This window comes from Maylandia zebra, linkage group LG6, assembly GCF_041146795.1.
Source record: "Maylandia zebra isolate NMK-2024a linkage group LG6, Mzebra_GT3a, whole genome shotgun sequence".
NCBI classification, from domain to species: domain Eukaryota; kingdom Metazoa; phylum Chordata; class Actinopteri; order Cichliformes; family Cichlidae; genus Maylandia; species Maylandia zebra.
The window spans coordinates 28,208,148-28,228,994 of NC_135172.1; the positions used below are offsets into that span (position 1 = coordinate 28,208,148).

The 20,847-nt window shown below is 40.2% G+C and overlaps 1 protein-coding gene across 3 annotated transcripts in view; it reads left to right on the forward strand.

Annotated features, from left to right (window-relative positions):
- The window catches only part of ldlrb (low density lipoprotein receptor b), a 28,136-nt gene extending 7,818 nt beyond the window's left edge, over positions 1-20,318 (forward strand). The window contains exons 1-18 of one of the 3 annotated variants that reach the window (XM_014411688.4): positions 8,845-9,122; positions 13,021-13,146; positions 13,456-13,578; positions 13,893-14,261; positions 14,452-14,574; positions 14,697-14,813; positions 14,987-15,109; positions 15,229-15,357; positions 15,469-15,640; positions 15,778-16,005; positions 16,657-16,775; positions 16,881-17,020; positions 17,339-17,480; positions 17,570-17,707; positions 17,792-17,965; positions 18,412-18,489; positions 18,624-18,784; positions 18,892-20,318. In XM_014411688.4, coding sequence (XP_014267174.3) covers positions 9,041-9,122; positions 13,021-13,146; positions 13,456-13,578; positions 13,893-14,261; positions 14,452-14,574; positions 14,697-14,813; positions 14,987-15,109; positions 15,229-15,357; positions 15,469-15,640; positions 15,778-16,005; positions 16,657-16,775; positions 16,881-17,020; positions 17,339-17,480; positions 17,570-17,707; positions 17,792-17,965; positions 18,412-18,489; positions 18,624-18,784; positions 18,892-18,930 — 2,583 coding nt within the window. In that variant the 5' untranslated portion in view covers positions 8,845-9,040 and the 3' untranslated portion in view covers positions 18,931-20,318. Of the gene's footprint in view, positions 1-1,750; positions 1,893-1,980; positions 2,119-2,708; positions 2,832-2,968; positions 3,347-8,844; positions 9,123-13,020; positions 13,147-13,455; positions 13,579-13,892; positions 14,262-14,451; positions 14,575-14,696; positions 14,814-14,986; positions 15,110-15,228; positions 15,358-15,468; positions 15,641-15,777; positions 16,006-16,656; positions 16,776-16,880; positions 17,021-17,338; positions 17,481-17,569; positions 17,708-17,791; positions 17,966-18,411; positions 18,490-18,623; positions 18,785-18,891 lie in introns of those variants that run through there. The other 2 variants (XM_076885011.1, XM_023154305.3) reach the window with 2 other exon arrangements.
- Positions 20,319-20,847: the final 529 nt, after the last annotated feature.

Genomic DNA, 20,847 nt, shown 5'->3' on the forward strand with positions numbered 1-20,847 from the left:
GAAAAGGTCCTCTTCCTTCTCTCCAAGGAAAGTGATAAGGCAGCAGATGGTTACTTCTCTGCATGTTTCAATTGTATTGTGCTATTTAAGAAAAAATAAAGTATGAGTATAAAATACATGGGTGACTGCCAACAAAGTGCATTTCAAAGCTACCCAAAGTCTAAATAGTTGTCCTACCTCAAGAAGCATGTCCTTGATCTGCCTGATTCTCACTCCCTTAGCTCCTCCCCTTGATAAAATGACATCCATCAGTTTTGGGGTGCAATGGTCAAGTGTAGCTATTCAAGGCTTACAGTGGTTATTCTCTTGAACTCCTCCTTTATCTGTAGACCACAGAAAGAGAAGAATTAAACCTTGCAGACTATTAGCTATACTGCATTAATGAATGCTCTAATACATTATTTAAAGAGGATAGATGTGATCTAAGGCTACCCCAAGTTTTGAGGGAACAAAAACAATCTTGGTGAAGACAAGGGAGACTTCCCCACCATAACCGTGGTGTAATCTCTAATGCTTTAGCAACCCTGTTTTTGCAGAGGTTTCGAATTTGCACATTGTTCACTCCCAGCCCATTTTGTAAAAAATGTGTCCCAACTTAACAAAGCACTAATGACCCTAGATTATCACACTATACTAACTGCTTACATAAAGTCTTAATGTTAAGTAGATTCACATAGCCCATGCCAGAATAATGCTATTGGAATGACATTAACAATATTTCACACAGTCTGATTTAAAAAAACAAAAAACAAAAAAAACAAAACAAAGATAGCTACAGCTCTTAAGATCAAGAACAATACTTACTTTAAGCTGTATCACAATACTAACCAAAATCAATGTAATATTACGTATGGGTCATGCAAGTTTTATAAAGATATAAAATAGGTGAGCCAGATGGAAAAAAGAAGCCTCTAGGTTATCCCTCTGAAAGAACTATTCACAGTTTAAAGGCTTCTAATTTTGGTAAAAAGAAAAACAAAATCAGCCTATGATCGAAATTAGATTGCACTGTGTAGCAAAACTTTAATCATGCTTTTCCTAGCCACAGTTGCACTCTCTAGCTGAAGACTTTTGTCAAATGAAACTTTATAAGTCTTATCCTCTGCTGTGCTAAAGTTTAGAATGGCTAGCATTAGCTACATGTGGTAGTGCAAAGTATTTCCTTATCTGTATGAGCATCACATCATACACAAATCCACTAAAGGTGACTAGCACAAATGCTTTGCTTTGGTAGAACTGTTATTTGTAAATGAAATGTTACTTACCTTGAAATGTTTTTTACAAAAGCTTGCACCATGCAACGCAACATGTGTGAATTTGCCCGGGCTAGTTAAGTCAGTAGGGGAGGGAATTTGAAATCAGAAGTTACAGTGGAAAAAAATAAGTTATGTATTAAATTTCTTTAAGTAATTACAACTTGAATTTTATTTTGAACCCACTAACATTGGTTGAACCCATTAACATTGGGATTTAATTTCAAATTACATATAAAATTAATTTAATGTAATTACCAACATTATTAATTCAACACAACCCAAAAAAATAAAGTTTGCAACTTAGAAGGCCTATCTTAATCAATAAATTAGAATTTTTATGTTGCAGCCATGGGTTTAATCAAGTGGTGGTAAAAGGCCTGATGAATTACTTTTTAGAGTGTATAAACAGTTGTAGAACTATAATAATTGTATTGTAAAGAATGATTGTCTATAGTTAATCAGTTTAACTCAAGTTGTATTTCTTTCTAAAACAGGAGAAAGTATTTTGGACAGATATGAGGAAAGCTGCTGTGTTTAGTGCCAACCGCTTGACAGGAAGCGACATCACTGAGCTGGCAAAGGACCTGGGCCAGCTAAAAGACATCGTACTGCACCACAACCTCAAGCAGCCAGCCAGTAAGGAAACATTTGTACATTCGAGATATTAAAAAGAATCTGTGAAAATAGAATATTTTTTTCTTATGCCTTCCCTGTTTTATTTTAGGTGCAAACTGGTGCACGAATGGAGGTTGTGAGTTCCTGTGCCTACCTGCCCCTCAGAACGACCCACAGTCTCCCAGATACACCTGTGCCTGTCCTGATGGCATGGTCCTGAGACCTGACATGAAGAAATGCGTGGCAGGTAAACATCTGCACCTCTTGTTACTAAAAAAGATGGAATTAAAATCAAATCTTGAAATTCAGCCAGCTGCACCTCCCCTTAAAGATAAAACTGCTGCTCCACTCCCACCACAAGGTCCCACAAATCCTGCTGCACCCAGGCAGCCAGACCCGACCACCACAACTACAACCACCAACAAACACACAACTACCTCTGCTGTGCAGCCTAATCCTAAAGAACAGCTCTGGAGATATTATGATTCAGTTCATCCAACACAGCCATACTGCACCTCTGACTGACCAGGAGCTGAGTGATGCCCTGGTCCAGATCTGTGAGGAGATACCCGATGACATCAGTCGTTAATAGCATGTCCCGATGTTGTCAGGCACCATACAAGAAGTGGGGGCCATATTCATTGCTAAAGAGCAGACTTACTAAAGATGCGGTGTTAGATTAAATAAGTGTTTTTTATGTGTCACCTATCTGAATATTACTGATCATTGATTGTTATGTTCAGAAACACATTAGCAAAGCTTCTGCATGTGAGTTTTCAGTTGGCTAATCATCTTTTGTTCATGAATATTATTTAAAATATTTCTTTGTCTCTGCAGACAACAACAAGTGTTTGACCGGAAATGGCGGATGCTCTCACCACTGCAACGATCTAAAGATTGGATACAACTGCTCATGCCCTGCTGGATACAGGTTAAAAGCAGACAACAAAACCTGTGAAGGTGAGCTAACAGACACATTTCTGCACCCTAACAAGCAGGCCATGGGTCATAAACGTGATTTAAGAAAGTTTATTAGAAACTACTTTTTTTAAGAATCCAAAGATGCCAAGTTCTTTCTTCTATTTGTTTGTTTGCAGACATTGATGAATGCACTGAGCCGGACACTTGCATTCAGATTTGCATCAACCTGCCAGGCAGCTACAAGTGTGATTGTGAAGAGGGCTATGAGATTGAACCTGCCACCAAGACCTGTATAAAAAGTTATATATAAAAAGTTAATGCATTGGTATTGATGACCAATATTAATACTACATTTTACTATACTGCCACCAATTGTCTGTTTTGTCGTATCCACTTATGGATGCCAACAGGAGGACAAATGACCAAATCTTGGAATAAACATAACCATGTAACACTCACTGAGTTACAGAAAATGTTTGAAATGTCAAACATGGGTCTTAAGGTCAAATATTGCCATCACAAGTTTCACTATTAAAACATTAGCTTCCTTTAAATCAGTTACCTGTATTTTCTAATTCTTGGACAAACTGTAAATAATTCCTTATATAACCTGAAGTCTGTGCTTTACTCAGTATTGTTTCACACCTTTAAGGAAATAAACACTGAAGGCCAACTGAGCTGTGTTTTAACACAGTCTTAAGCTGCTGCCTGACCTTCCGTATATCCTCTGGATATGAACAGAGCTGATGTTTCACCTCTGCCTCACTTTGATGATGTTTTGTGACAACAGTCTCTGGACCTGCTGTGATTCCTGAGGTGTGTGTACATCACATGTTTCTGACTGTTTAGGTTGGAAAGCCAGCCAGCTGTGTACGCAGGGTGTTTCCAGACTTCTCAGAAGCTCTTATTTGTCTGAGGTTCGATGGAGCTGAGGCCCAGTCACTCTCCACTACTTTACAGAATAAAAACCTTGCTGCTGCGGCTTACCTGTTACACTTCCAGTATGAGCACTTACAACTGCTGATTGTAGAATTCAGGAATCACAAGGTTGTAATACATGAGTACTGTAACTTGTTCTTCTGCTGATGTGTGGTGACTTTGGGACTTCAGAACAGTTTCATTATTTCTGCACTTTTTCTGCTTTGGATTTTGGACACTGGCTCCTCTCTGTGGCTGTGTGGTGTTGGATATACTGCATAGAGTATTTTCAGATTATAATTTCAATGCACGGATGTACCGCTTGCAAAATCATTATAATTTATGGACACATAGCTAGTTACCTCTTCTACCACACATGTAGCGTAGTTTACATACACTCATCATGGGCATTAATGTCATGCTCGGACCCCTTTTGCTTCCAGAAATGCTTCAATTCTTTATGGCATAAAGTCAACAAGATGCTGGAAGCATTCCTCTGAGATCTTGCTCCATGCGGATATCACTGTTTGGGGTTTCTAACCTAAACCGTGGCAGTGTCACACCGTTGATGCAGATTTGTCAGCTGCCCATCCATCCTGCAAATCTACCATGTCACCACATCCCACTGGTGCCTCATTGGATGATCTGGTAGCTGTGGAGACCATTTGAGTACTGTTAATGTAATAGAGGATTAACGGGTGATAAGTTTAAAACAGAAGGGAAACGCTTCTGACGGGAAGAGCAGTGGAGCAGCCAAGGGAAGTAGTAAATATAAACTCAAGTTGTTAAAACTATAATTTATTTACAAAAATAAAGCACTAAAATACTCTGGCCAGGCAGAAAAATGAAGTTAAAAACATTAAAAGCAGTTAAAACAATACAGCTAAAATGCACTAGCCTCAGCCATGAAGATCAAGTCCCATAAGAGTCCAAACGTGTCATGGTCCTGGGCCATGTGGGCCCAGTATTCTTAGTTTCTTGTATTTTTGTATTTCGTGACAAAACGGCGCAGAAACCAACAGGATCGTTGTCGTCCTGTCTGACTCTTCGTTCTGGTGTGCCAGGTTAATGATCAGGAGGGCATCTCCCCGGAACAAATCACATAACAAAACAAAAACATGCAAAAACCCAACAAAATAAAACACTACATGTTAAAAATAAATAAAAATCAAAGAATAAAACAAAACACTACATGCAAGGAAATAAAAATACTAAGTTAAACTTTGTCCATTCCACCCTGTGACATGAACTCATTGTCATGTTCAGGAAACCAGTTTGAAATGATCTAAACTGACACTCAGTTGATACTAAGGGGCCGATAATATGGTGAGACATAGATTAGGCATACTTTTAGATTAAAGGCATTTTTTCATTTGAGCTTTTAAACGGCTTTGTTTTTATTTTAGTGTGAGACTGTGTGAAGTTTAGATTATGCTGGGCAAAGAACTTTAAAGAATTATTTTCAGTATAAACAACTACTCAGCATTATTGGCACATTTATCAGAACTGAAAAGTTAGTTGCTGATGATGTTACTCCATTAGATTGTATTCCTAACAGCTGGAGGCCAACAAGAAGAAATCCCAATAAGTGAGTTTTGGAAGTATTTATAAGTTTTAGTCTTCTAAGTAAGAAACATCTCAGGGGAAACTATTTATTTCTTCCCTCCATGAAACACGTGGGAAGGTGTAATTATCCAATTTCACCACTAGGAGGAAGTCTCATACAAATAGAAGAAATATTTTAGGCTTGACCCAGTGAACTCACACTCATGCTCTTTAGATCTGGCTGTGATTTTAAGCCCATACACCCAAAGAGCTTTCTTCAGTGAGTTAAAAAAAAAATATCCCAGAAGTACAAAATCAGGAGTCCTTCAGTTCATTTATACCTTTAATCCTCTTATTAATAATACCATGGTCAAAGCATCCAAGAGAATCTAAAAGTAGATGTTGTAACAGTCTCACTCCAAGTATGGTGATACCAGCAAATCAAAACAGAAACTCTTCTTGCAGATGACAAACGGCACTGCTATTCCCCTAAAATGTTTGCTCCTGAATGTACAGTATGCCTAAGGAGATGTACACATCGCAGACTCCAGAAGGTCCACATTGTTGATTCATAAGGATGAGAGGAGGAAGGGGACAAACTAGTTTTCCTTATTTCTAGAAACCCTTGGACTGCCCCTGCAGCAACTTAAAAGCAGCTGTTAACATCTGCGGAGGGAGGAGGGGCAGCAGCAGCAGTAGCAGTGGAAAAGTAATTCACACTAATTTTGGGCTTCTTTGCCACGACAAAGCAGTGAACATACACGTCACACAAACAGCACACATATCTGGTAACATGGACATATGTGTGTAATTTTATTTATTTACTTTTCCTTGTATAATTTTAAATTATAATAAGAGCTTTTTGTCAGAAGAAGCTTGAAGTCCAAGTCCATGAAGAGTTCCCTTTAATGGCTTCACAATAACTTTTATACTTCTGCGTTTCTGTCAGCAATAAAATAATTTATTGCTCTAAAGGAAGTTCCACTGTGTTCACAGGCAGCACAGAGAAGTGCTGATTTTAAGTAGAAAAACGATTTGGCTGACAATGTTATATGATTTCAGAACCACAAATGTTCAGAGACAGACCTGAATTAGGGGAAGACTGTGAGTTGCAAAAATTTCATGCAACACTGAGATAAAGACACACCCGTGCTCTTGGAAAAAGTTGTGTAAGTGTGTGAGCGTGTGTGTCTGTACTCTTCCGATTTCTGATTTGTTAGTTGTATTTTAACTGGAACCTGTTAGACATTAGCTGCTTTGTCATCACATCTGGCCTTCGGGCATCAGAGTGTGCACACGAATTACGTATGCATGTGCACACTTATCAGCTTTGTTGGCCCTGAGACACTCGTAATTTTCACAACTCAAGGCATTTAATGATGTGGTGTGTTTCTGACTGAGTCCAGTTCTCTCTTTAGTAGAAGAGCGTCAATAAGAATTCAAGGCTGCCTGAATTCACAGAGCAGGGAAGATTTATAGGAACTAGTCTACTATTTATTCCATCTCTGGTATCTTCAACTATTAATATGTTTGCTAATGGAGGGAAGCAAAATATCAATTCAGGGTACGAATCAGTGATTGGCAATCAGGGTGTGAACACAGAATACCAACACTGTAGATAGGGAGACTTGGAGACACAGTAGTCATCAGGATAAGATGGAGAATGTTGGCAATAATTCAGAAAGCTGCTGATTAATTAGGACTGAGTGATGCTGGATAACATTCCCACTCTTATGTCAAAGAACAAGATCATGTTAATGGCAACAAGCAACGAGAAACAGCATATGGTTTATTTGCACCCATGCTCCCCCCAGTCATGGTACCACTGTATGTTCCAAATCTACAACAACTGTATATAATGATAATATGTATATGCTAGAAAAAAATGTTTTCACTGACATTGTTCTGAAATAAAATAAAATAATGGCTTACTTCCATTTAGCAGTTTGAGGTCCAGGTGGCCCAGTGTCACACTAGAGTGGAACAGGTCCGACCTGTTAACAGCAGTGGTGATACTGTGTTTGTATTAGGGGACAAAATGGGGTTTGTAAGTCATTATTAAGGAGCCTTTCTAATGACTCACAGGCTTCTACGGAAGTAAGTAGAGTTGATGTTTGACTAAAGGTACCGGCCATGATGTAGGCACTATTTAAAGTGTACACATGGTTTAAGAGCTGCACCTCTGTGTGTGTTAGCAGTGTGTGTGGGGATGCCGGGAACCAGAATATGTAATCCAGCTGCTTTTTTTACATTCCAGGAATGCCTCCCACAGATTATTCCCTGCCCCTACAAGGAGCCAAGCCAAGCCCAGCTCCTCCTCCCTCTTTCTTACTCTGGGAGCACTCACACACAGCACTTTAAAAACACTAAAACACTTTATCTGCCTGATTTGACTTCTACATATGTATCATGTCCATGTATTCTGAAGCAAAACTCTCTCTTCGTCATTGGCACTGATCTCAAACCTATTAAAAATGTGATTTTCCCCAAAACATGCCAGGAAAACCTTGGAATCACTTTTCTGTATAACCAGACACTCAATTTTTAGGAGTTACATCAAGCAGCATTATGGGGAGGGATGAGCAGACGGTGATGTGGCAGACCACTTTTCTTGGCTGTAGAGTTTTTTCCAGGGAAGAAGGCATCTCGCCCCCAGAGTACCTGACCGATTCCAGTAAATTGCAGCTTTTTCTGCAGCAAACAAAGTGCTTCACTTATAAAGCCGATATTTTGCTTTGCAAATGATCTGCCTGCGCTTGAAGATCGAACAGTGACTGTTGACACAAATAACCTTTGCATAGACCTGGTTAATACAGTAAGCTAAAGTATGGCAGTTTGTCAGCGTTAAAGCATCCCGACAATTCAAGGCATTATGATCAGGAGAGCGGTCAGGCTGCAGCGAAACTGATGGAGTACAAAGATATGTATCGTACATATCTGCGCTGCATTCGGCCCATTAATATGAATTATTTATCATCATTATTTTGCTTTTTCAGTCATTTTTGTGTTAGAATCATTCATGAATTGTCTGGTTAATTTTTAATATGGAATTTAGGTTGAATAAAAGGGTGGTGGTGGAGGGGGCTGAAAGTTGTACAACAACCACACTCTAAATGTGTGTGGCTCTCATCACTGTGTCTTTCTTGCTACTATTTAACTCCACATGTTGTAGCACACTCTCACACTTGCTCTTTTTGTTGTTTTCATTTACCAAAGTGTTATCATCACAGTCAGTCTGGCTGTAGTGAGACTGCATGTGATATATTTTGTGGCTTTTTTGTAAAAGGTGCTATCAATGTGTTACAGATAGATACTTTATTGTGCAGTCAGAGTTTCCTCTTCCTTTCAGACATATTATACGTTCTAAAACACACACACACACACACACACACACACACACACACACACACACACACACACACACACACACACACACACACACACACACACAGGAGGAAGCTATGCTTTTTCATGGTGGAGTGATGGAACCAGCAGGCTCCACCCCCAAGCAATGCTCAAGGCCAAATTCAAACATCACACCACTGGTTTGGCACCGCCCTCGTGCCAGCCTCATAGAAAGTGGTGAGATGTGACACGGGCTCCTTAATATATTTTGCTCACACTCGACATTCACGGACCAGCACTGGGTGACTCTCCTCTGTGATTCTGTCTCCTCCGGATTCTTTTTACGCACAGATACAACCGCGAACTCTTCCTTCTTTTTTCACATCTGTGCGCGCAGCTGACTTCTATTTTGTAGCTGATAATATAAGAAGAAACGGGACATGTTTGGGATTTGGAAGGGACTCGCCGGGCTGTCCGCTTGCTGGTGTTTGTTGATGCTTATTCATTGTTTGCCTCAAACAGGTAAGGAAATAGATTTCACGGTAACTGCATTTCCTTTCTCGTGTTTTTTTCTTTTCTTTTTTCTTTTTTCTTTTTAATGAAAGGTGTAATAACCTGATTCTTTGTATCGGTACATAAAGATATACAAGTCAATAATTTTGACGATAATTCCACAACGTGGTTTACGATTTCTGCATATATGAATGAATGTACGCACGGCGTTTTGATTGGTTCGTTTCGCTGTAAAATGAAACAGAACATCCAACCATGCTCGACTTGCCGGCCGGCTTTGAGTTTCGGGTGGGCGTGGCCCAAAAAGGCCGTTGTCAACGAATGGAGCTGGGAGGGGTGGAGGGTGCGGCTGAAAGGCGAGGCTTCCTCCTTCAAGCGGGATGCAGGAAATTGGATGCAAGAAAGTCTGCATTTTTACTGTAGCTGCGCACATTTGTTGAAAAGTATCCGAGGAAATAGCTTCGAAGTACTTTTACTGACTGCATAAAGAATGAGTTAATGTACATGTTAATGGACAGTTTAGACACTCAGAGGTTTCCAGGCCTCACAGAAGACAGGATGTAGCCTACGTTTTCCACTGTGACGCAAAATGGGGGAAACTGAGCCAGAAGAGACGCAGAAACCTTTGAATACAAATATGAACTAAAGAGAATTAACTGAACAAAGCAGATAATAAAAAGGCGGATATATCCCATAACTGGCTTAAATTGAATATTTAACACGAGGAAACATTAACATTCATTAAAAAGGGAATGAAACATTCATTTAATGAAGATTCAGTATTTAAAGCGTGTTTAATTGTTCCCTCATATCATTAGCATTCAGGCTTTTGTGCCATGTTAAGTCTCGGGCTGATCCTTACATCGTACCATTGTCGTCCTCAAACATGGTCACTGAATGAGTGAACTCCCTCGGAGGAATCAATGTTCTGCAGCACAATTTTGCCCCCTGCTTCATTAACCCTCCCTAAAATCTGTACTCTCCAACAAGAGCTTTTCAGATTTCCGCTTCCATTCATCATATTTGCTAGTGTATGTATAGCTGTGCATGTCTGTGTGTGTGTGTGTGTAATAAAAGCCTTCGTTTTCCTACATGGGAGAAGAAACCTTTACAATGCAGTGACTCACAAATAGAGACACTTTATAGTCTTGCCTATTTATCATTTAGAAATACCTCCAGCTTTAGAGTATAGGAATCATTCACGCATTAACATAGTCTTTTCATAGGCTTAAAATACTAAAATTATTTGAAGGTTACAAAGTAAAGCATTGCAAGTTTTGCTCTTCTGCAGATGGCCACCTCACTATCAAGTCTTGCACTTGTTCAAAGCATGTTTCAATCTAACGTCATTCGAGCACATTACTGTCTTCATTTATCAGGCAATGACTCCACTGGACTCAATAAAGTGCAGCTACATGACCGGACTAATCATCATAAATCCAGACCTAATGCACAAGTGAGTGCTGCCGGTCCTCGTGATGGATATCCATCCTGGTTATTAATTAACTGCTGGGTATATGATTGAATAAATAAAACCTTCTCTTTATGAAGGCTTCTGGTGTGTGTATATTGCAGACACGTACCACAGAAAGACAGCAATGCATTGTTAGAGAACAAAGTCTCATGTAGTCACAAGGGATGATTGTTGTCACTCAGCATTGTGACTGATTCTGTAAAGCCAGTTTCTGCTGTCAGACAAGCTTCAGCTTTACTACATTTTGAACTGAACCATAGCGGCCGGGCATGTGTTTAAGGTAGTGCCTGAATAGCCTTGTATGGTAGTGTTGTATGTGTGAGGTCTGGTGGCTTTGAAGGTTTATACTGTGGGTATAAATAGAAACTGGAGGGTGCACTTTCTCTTGCAGAAACAAAGTACGCTCTACCTGAGCTGTCTGACATCCTGTTCAAACTAGTAAACATACTGGCAGTTTGTGGTCTTAGGTTTTAAGGCTCTAGCTGACTAGATAGACTAGAGGTAGTTTTTGATGCAGTAGTGATACTTCTGAACTTAGTTTTCAGATTATAAACGGACTAAAAGTGATAAAGATCAGTTTCTATTTAAACTGCAGTGTTCACAAATTTGCTTTATGACATGTTATGAACAAAGTGGCAAACGAGGCCACGAACCGTTGGGGAATTTTTGAACATTGAGGTCTAAAAATGTCAAACACAAAACAGAGAGAACTTACCAGTATATCACTGTCATCAGCCAGGTGGAAACTTTAATTTTGTCTCTGAGAAAGACTTACGGTAAAGAGTTCATGGAAACCTCATTTTACTTAGCAGTCTTAATGAGAGACTAAAGAGACTTGTGGGAAACATTAGCAGTGGAAAATGAAAACATAGGCTTGGGAAGTTTATATTTTCCACCCATGGGGACGAGGTTGAAAGTTTAAAGATCGGGAAGAAGCAGCTTTTAACCTGCTTTGGTTCCTCCTTTTTTTTCAGTGGATTCAATTTAAATGGCTGCTTCATAAAGGGGAAATGAGTGCGAGTTCTTTAAAGTTTGCTGTAGATGTAAAATGAGCACTGAATAACGTGCTCTATGTGCGTTAGTTCTTTAGTATGTTTTGGAAAGTCTGTTCCTGGAACCTCTGCTGGCTGTTTGCCAGGCTTCATCCTACGTTTGTGTCAGAAGTGGACATGCAGAGCGTTTTTTTCCCCCCTTTAAGGGAAACTGAGACTCAACTAAATGTTGCTAAAATAGCAAGACAAGAAATACAGTACATTTCTCAATTCAGTGTTACTTTTCACAGTGCCAGAAAAGCAGGGAGGCAACCCTTGGCCACATATCAAGTGTTGAGAAAGCATCCTCTCTTTGTGCTATAACCATCCGCACCAACTTATCGTAATCAGTCAGACCTGTTCTGTTTCTTTTGTAACGCGTCATCACTCATTTACACTTCTGGGATGACAGAATTTCTTCTGTTTAGAGCCTCCGCCTCCATCTGCGGGTCACTGTGGTGATGCTGTTATGAGGAATGCCACTTTGGGACCAATCAGCAACTGGTGGTGTGATGGTTCAACTCCTCCCATGCTATTGTCTTAAAGGGATAGCCTGACAATAAGCTAAGCCTCCAGGTCACAGGAGGGACAGGCACTCAGGAGGGGATGGAGGATGACGCATATTTGGGGCAGTGTCCGGCTTTTTTTAATGGCTATTTCACTGAGGTGACCGCCGCGACCTGTGAGCCTGAAAGAAACCATGGTCAGTTTAAGGTTGCAAAGCTTTAAACTTTTAAACACAGTAGTGAAACGTTTGTCTCCTACATGAAACGATGCTTTGCCATGGTCCATCTGTACACATCTGATGTGGCACACGTTTAAGCCACATAAACCAGGGTATTTACCCAGATAAACAACTCTTTGCTGAAGAGAGAAACGAGACTGAATACATTTTCTGTTTTTGTCTATATCTTTTGACTAAGTTTGTAAAAACTGGGCCTTGCATGTGAATGACTTCGGGGGAATAATTCTTTGTCCAAATACTTTATATTGAAGTCACATGAGACACAGTGTCAATAACTTAATTTGTTAATTTCCTGAGTGAAGCAATAAGAAAAACCTGTTTTTTCTCTCCCTTTTTTACAGCATCACTTATCCGTACTTCACTGTCTTTGACTCTGAGTAACACATTAACAAATTTCCTTTGTTAGCACATTTGGATTTGTTTTCTTTTTTACACCGTTGTTTGTCTGAACTTCAGTGGCCTTCAGTTGTAATTTTTTCCCTCCGTGTGTATTTTTCAGTCATTCAACAGCACAGTAATAACATTTTTTAGGGCCAATAAGCTGTGAGCTAATTGATGAGTGCTGATAAGAAGATCTGGTGATATTGAATGTAAACCAGGGTGGCAGTTTGTCCTCACGTCACACTGAACTCCAGTTGTGATTTTTGTCTTTCACAGATGCAGCCTACATATGCAACGCCAATCAGTTTAAGTGCGGAAATGGGAGGTGCATCACCCGCAGGTGGATTTGTGATGAAACTGATGATTGTGGTGATGGAAGTGATGAGCTGCCCGCTAGCTGCGGTATGTTATCACATATCAGCTACACCTTACACTTGGGATTCTTGAGGTTTTTTTATGCTTGACTGACCAATTTCCTGATAGTTTTTTAATATTTAGAAAATATTTAAAAAAACAGAAAGTTCACTAACTTATAATTCAAATTAAAAAAAAGTTTTGGATCAAACTGTCACCACAGGGAATCAGAAACACATTAACAAAGTCACTGCAGCTTCTACAAGTAAATGATTGTTAAGCTTTACGACATAATAGCAAAAAGCTGTCTCTCTGTGGTCACGTGAAATGAGTCACGCTTCATGTTTCTCTCCTCAGGAGTCAAAATCTGTCGGGATTCGCAGTTCAACTGTGGCGATCCCATGAGCCAGTGCATACCAAAAGACTGGCAATGTGACGGCAAAGCCGACTGTACTAACGGCGCTGATGAGAAAAACTGCAGTAAGTTTTCTACCAGAGCCGAGTTTTTCTACACCTCAAAGTTCATGCTAAAGCATCCACAAACAAGACACGACTAACTGAAAGTGTTTTTGGCAAGAATGAATTTTGTTCAATGTATAATAATAATATCTCAAAAGGGATTTGAAGAACAGACTTAAAGTCAAGTAATCTTTAAAAAAAAAGCTAATACTAGTAGTGTATTTATAATCCTGAAGTCTAGTTAATACATATAAATAAATATGTAATAAGTGTTGTTATTGATATCATAATTGATCGATTTCTAACTCCTATCCTCCTCTCATGTTTCACCACAGCGGCCAAGCAGTGTGACGACCGTGAGTTTCGTTGTGCCAATGGCCAGTGCATATCCAAGAGCTTTGTTTGCGACAGCGACAACGACTGCTCAGATGGCTCAGATGAGGCGTCCTGTCCCAAACCCACCTGTAACTCTCGCTCCTTCCAATGCAACAACTCAATGTGTGTGCCTGCGATATGGCGCTGCGATGGAGACAGAGACTGCTCCGATGGGTCTGACGAGTGGCCCCAGAACTGTGAAGGAAGGAAGCCAGAGAAGACGTGCAGACCTCACGAGTTCCAGTGTGCGAATGGGGACTGTATCCCTGGCAACTGGAAGTGTGACGGAGAGTTCGACTGCCAGGATCGTTCGGACGAGGCTAATTGCAGTGAGTTTTTAAAAATTTCTTTATTGTTAAAGCCAACCTGCACATTACATTTTTAATGGAGACTGACAGTAAATATTTTCTGGAGGTACTGGTATTATGTTTCTTCTTATTCTAATCTCTATTCCATTACTCTCTCTCTCCATCTCTCTTTTTGTGTTTTCGTTCATTTACCTTCTTCCTTCTCTTCCAGCTCATTCCACTTGCCGCTCAGATGAGTTCCAGTGTAAGGACGGCACCTGCATTAACAAAAGCCTCCAATGTAATGGACGTGCTGACTGCGGGGACCTCACTGATGAGATTGAATGTGATACAGGTAAAAAGATTTCATTCAGTTTCACCCACAAACTGTAATCAAAAGCTTCTTTCTTGAAAAGAAAGAAAGTCCCACATGATTACATTGCGGTCTCATTCATACTCCCCTGGTCTCTTCCACAGTATGTGAAGGCCCAAACAAGTTCCAGTGTCGCAGTGGGGAGTGCATCGACACGGAGAAAGTGTGCAACAAGCAGAACGACTGCAAGGACAGGTCTGATGAACCAGCGAAAGAGTGTGGTAAGTGAAGTCATCTTGTACACATTCATGGCTGCCAGCCTGTAGGGAAATATGACTAGAATACCTGACTTGACCTACATAGCTTGTGGTTTGAATGAGTAAATTCCCGGTCAGCTAAGGATTTGGTTGTCGTGAATATTATTTGAAAGCTTTTTGCCTGTTTGTCTCTGCAGACAACAATGAGTGTCTGACCGGAAATGGCGGCTGCTCTCACTACTGCAACGATCTGAAGATTGGCTACAACTGCTCCTGCCCTGCTGGATACAGGCTGAAGGCGGACAACAAAACCTGTGAAGGTGAGCGGACGGAGACATTTAAAATTCTGCCTCTTAAGAACCAGACAGATCGTAAACATGTCATTTAACAATGTGCACAATAGAAACAAACAAATGAGCCAACTTCTTCAATTCTGCAGACATTGACGAATGTGCTGAGCCAGACACTTGCACTCAGATCTGCATCAACTTGCCAGGCAGCTACAAGTGTGATTGTGAAGAGGGCTATATGATTGACCCTGCGACCAAAACTTGCAAGGCTGAATCAGGTAATGTTAGAAAGAAAGCCCACTTAAACCCACTTAACGCTTGATCCTGTGACGCAACCTTCAGACAAGACAAGCAAGTTTAACCGAACTGTCCTCCTCTGCCTCCACCAGGCTCAGTGCCCACCTTGTACTTCACCATCAAACACGAGGTGAGGAAGCTGACAGTGGACCGCAGCGAGTACGTGCGTGTGATCCCACAGCTGAAGAACGCAGTGGCTCTCGACATGGATATGCCAAACAAGATGATCTTCTGGTCTGACCTGTCTCTGAAGAAAATCTACAGGTAAGAATCTTTATCTGTGTCCTTTCTTTTTTACATTTCTTTATGAGTTTCTTGCTTCATTTTGCATAGTATGGAGTGGCTCCCATTCAATGATGCAGATGAAATTAATCTCTCCACTCTTGCCTTCCTCCAAACAGCTCTATGATAGATGTGGCTGGCAATTCCTCTCACCACAATGTGGTGGTTGAAAGTGGGATAGAGGCCCCAGAGGGCATTGCGGTGGACTGGATCCATGGCAACATCTACTGGACTGACAGTGTTTTGAAGACTATTTCTGTAGCAACAACGGATGGCGGTATGAGGAAGACCCTGATCGCAACGGACCTGGACAAGCCACGAGCCATCACAGTCGATCCAGTAAACAAGTAAGTGTTTAAACAGACATCACAGCGAGTACGTTTCCTTACATTAATGTCACTAGATCCACTGAACATATAACACCTGTTCTTAAACAGCTCCATTGGCTTCCAATTTACCTCGGTGTCAATTTCAAGATCCTGCTTCTCACTTTCAAAGCGCTTCATAACCTTGCTCCTCCATATCTATCCGATCTTCTCCATACATACTCACCCCTCCGTACACTCCGCTCTTCTTCAGCTTCCCTTCTGTCAGTTCCACCTGCTCGCCTGACTACCATTAGACTCAGAGCCTTTAGTTGTTCTGCCCCGAGACTTTGGAATGCACTTCCACTTGCTCTCCGGACCACACACTGTCTCACCACTTTTCAATCACGTCTCAAGACTCATCTATTTAGAATTGCATACACCTGATCTGTCTGAGTCCATTTTTACCTTGCCCAGTTTTTATATTTGCCTTTATACTTTTATGACTGTTTATGTCTAAATTTTATTTTACCATATTTAATATATATTTTTTGCTGCTATTGCTCATGTGTTTTTGTAAGGTGACCTTGAGGGTCTGAAAGGCGCCTATAAATAAAATGTATTATTATAGTTTGACATGAACTGGTGCGTTTTGTCTTTAGCCTCATGATTTCTTTACTGTGTCCTCTTTAGTTTGATGTACTGGACAGACTGGGGTGAAGAAGCTAAGATTGAGAAGAGTGGGCTGAACGGTGCAGATCGCACTACTTTAGTAAAAGACAACATTGTGTGGCCGAATGGCATCACCCTGGGTAAGCACAGCTTCCTGAATGCATTTTTAGCAGTGATTTTTATTTACTGTGTAATGAAAATATCGTAGTCAAAACTATTATTTGTGTGTTTCATTTTCTTACCAGACATGGTCAACCAACGTCTATACTGGGTGGACTCCAAGCTGCACTCTCTCTCCAGCATCGATGTGAATGGAGGGGCCCGACACAGTCTCATTATTAATGAGGAAAAACTCTCCCACCCACTCTCCCTGACAGTCTTTGAGGTTAGTGATGAAGGCAGTGTATTCCCAGATTAACTATGACTCAGTAAGGTCAAAGGGATTGTTGTTATTTGATTAAACTGCCACTAAGGATGAATCCTTTTGGTAATGATTGCAGGACGGGAACCACAAATCTGCCTGACTTATTGGCAACACTAGTTGTTTTCTTAAATTGCTAAAACCAGCCAGTCCAAGTCTAACAAAGTTCACGGAGGGTTTTTATCTGAAATGGTTTAACATACAAAGCCAGAGCTTCAATTGTTGAGCACCGCACTAATTCTTAATCGGTTTAACTCAAGTTGTATTTCTTTCTAAAAACAGGAGAAAGTATTTTGGACAGACATGAACAACGCTGCTGTGTTTAGTGCCAACCGCTTGACAGGAAGCGACATCACTGAGCTGGCAAACGACCTGGGCCAGCCAGAAGACATCATACTGCACCACAACCTGAAGCAGCCAGCCAGTAAGGAAACATTTGTACATTAGAGATATTAAAAAATAATCTGTGAAATTAGAATCTTTTTTTCTAATGCCTTCCCTGTTTTATTTTAGGTTCGAACTGGTGCACGAATGGAGGTTGTGAGTTCCTGTGCCTACCTGCCCCTCAGAACGACCCACAGTCTCCCAGATACACCTGTGCCTGTCCTGATGGCATGGTCCTGGGACCTGACATGAAGAAATGCGTGGCAGGTAAACGTCCGCTCCTCTTGTTACTAAAAAAGATAGAATTTGACATCAAATCCTGAAATTAAACCCTTTATTTTTATTTTGCAGAAAGCACAGCTGCGCCTCCCAAAACTGCTGCTCCGCTCCCACCAAAAGGGCCCACAGATCCTGCTACACCCAGGCAGCCAGACCCGACCACAACTACAACCACCAAGAAACCCACAACTACCTCTGCTGTGCAGCCTAATCAGAAAACAGAGAAGCCTGCCGTCACTGCTCAAGGTACAGAAACTTTCTTTACATTTTTAGACACTCAGATTATTGTTCTCATCCTATTTATGATTTTTTTTTAAATTGTGGCCAAAAACACTGATGCTGCTTTTGGTATCATATTGTATGTATGTATTTTTCTAACTTTTGCCAAAATAGAATTTATTATTTTGACATTTACTGTATACTGGCACTGTTACAACTGTTACAACAACAGAAAGCTAACTACTTACTTACTGCCTGGTTGAAATGACCAGTAGTAGTTTCATTGAATGATATTTATTTATTGGGTGATATGATGTTGAGTTATATCTTTATGGGTAATTTTATGGCTAACTTCCTAGACTCACTCCACTGGGTGTGACGCTAAGCTAACTGTCTTCTGGCTCATGTCAAATAAGATGTTATCGTTTTTTAAGAGACTGTATGAAGAAAACATTTATTTTCTGCTTTTGCAGGTGACAGACAAGCAGCCGTGCAGCCTGAAGAAGCCCCACCCTCCCACCCTGTTGCTCTCTACGTTGTGTTGCCACTGAGTAAGTCCTACTTTTTAGCTCTTCACAGCTCTCTGTGAAACAAAACATGATATCTTAAACCTGCTCACTTACTCAAGGATACTTAATCTGCTCTCTTTTTCATTGAATGGCATTGTAACTCTTCTCTTCTGCAGTGATTTTGGCTCTTCTGGTATTTGGAGCAATGTACCTCTGGAGACACTGGCATAGGAAGAACACCAACACCATTCACTTTGACAACCCTGTGTACCAGAAAACCACCGAGGATGAGTTACACATCTGCAGGAATGGCTCTGACGGCTACGTGTATCCTGAGGTATCTTAACCTAAAACCATTTTAGAAATATTGTTTCTAAAAAAAAAAAAGATTAATTAATCAGTTTGAAAGCTTTGCTCATACGATGTTGCTCCTTTTTTTTCCAGCGGCAAATGCTGAGCATGGATGACACGGATATGGCTTGACCTGCCAATGAAGAAAAAACTCGTTTTATTTGAAGTGCTGGAAACAAGAACCGCTGCTTAACAACATCATTCCCTTTCTCCGTTGACCTCATTGTGTGGCTTATGTCTCTGACCTCAGCACTGTGCCATCCAAGCCTGCAAAAGGGTTGAAAGAAAAGGAAACAATCTTTGAAACTTAGGAAAATAGGGCATAAAGCAGTCCGACCACTAAATTATTACTAAATGAAGGACTATTGGATAGTTTCAGTAGATGATGTTCTTAGTCCTGGAGCCGTGATTCTTTTGATGCTATCTATGTTTTTTATGCCTAAAAAACATAGATAAAAAAAAGATACAGATTGTTACAACACCTTTAGGTGCCGATTTACGAGCTTAACTTGAAAAGCTTAAACCATGTTGTCTTAACACTCCCGTAAGCCTTCCAGTCACACTCTTTTAGGTTAGTGAAGTTTATGGATGCACATACAGTAAATGCCTTAGTAATCGCACTCCACTGATAGTCTTCACAGCATCATATATAGCCTTCTGTTATCCTGCATACAGAGTTTGACAGTCAGTCATTTATATTGCCGTCATCTCTAATGTTTTCTGTTTGAATCCATAAGATATGAGTGTGGTGGATTACATATGGTTTACACTGTAAATCACCAAAGCTGCTACGTTTTCTGAAGTTAACCAAAATGAAGAAAATGCTTGAAAATCCTTTTTTCTTCTTTTTTTTCTGTTTCTTGCTATGAAGATAATTAAGGTAAAAGTGATTGTAGATGATTTCTTACACAGCTCTATGAACTGTTTCTGTATATATTTTCTGTAAATATATCTTGGTGTCGTCTTTTTACGTTTGTAAATTTTAATCGAGAAACACTGTAAATAGGTAATAGATTATTTTATTTATTTATGGAAATATGAGAGCTACGGTTTTTGATTGTTGTCTGCTGGCTGTGAATGTGGTACTTACTACATGTTAAGTGAGGTGTTTTAATAGAGGTGGGCTAACCTCTACGTCGTGCAGCTGTTATTTAAGTTATGTCAGTCAAACCTTTGCGTACGCTGCTCAGTTTCCCGGACAAGTCACCACACCTGAGAACTCTTATTAGCATTTTAAGGTTTACACAGCAGCACTGAAGAAACTTATTATTCCTTACTCCTTTGCTTTTTCAATACAGCCGTGAATCAGATAACTTATTTTTCTTTTTCTTTTACTGTGATGTTTTGTTTTGATTGTGGGATTGAGGCACATACAGCACGACTGTACACAAAGCATAATGTTCTCATTCAACTCAGAATGTATGTATATCTTCTTCTCTTTGTTAAATGCACATATCTTTTTTTTTTTCCTTTTCGGTTGTGTTGGTATTTTTTTAATAAAATACAAAAAAGGAAATATTTCTAATGTCTCCCTTGGCTCATTTTTAAAAAAGAGATAGCATGTATGAATGTGGTGCTGAAGTACTCTAGTCTCAGGAAATGCAGTGCAATAAACTCCATAAACTTCTCACAGGTGAAAAAATAGTGTAACCATTACATTGAGAGCCTCTGTAGTGTAATGGTTTACACATTTCAAGGGAAATATCCCTGGTTCAATTCTGGGATGACGACATCTGCATTGGTCAAGTAATAAAGTTGTTGCTGTAGCTTCAACCAACCTCTTCTGCTCTTCTCCACAAACTTAGCAATAGGTGAAGTTGTGCCAGAAATTTCCATTGTGTTTCAATCTCAGGAGGAGACACAAGTCCCTCGGGGGTTGCATCAGAAACAGTATCCATCTGTGAATAAGAAGAAGCTGACAGTAGGTTTGTAAGTACTACACAGCCCTAGTGTGATGATTAAAATTATATCATACACAACATACCTCATAACACAAGCACCTTCAACCCTGGGGACACTTGTACTTAGACCAAAGAACAACCTGAGCTA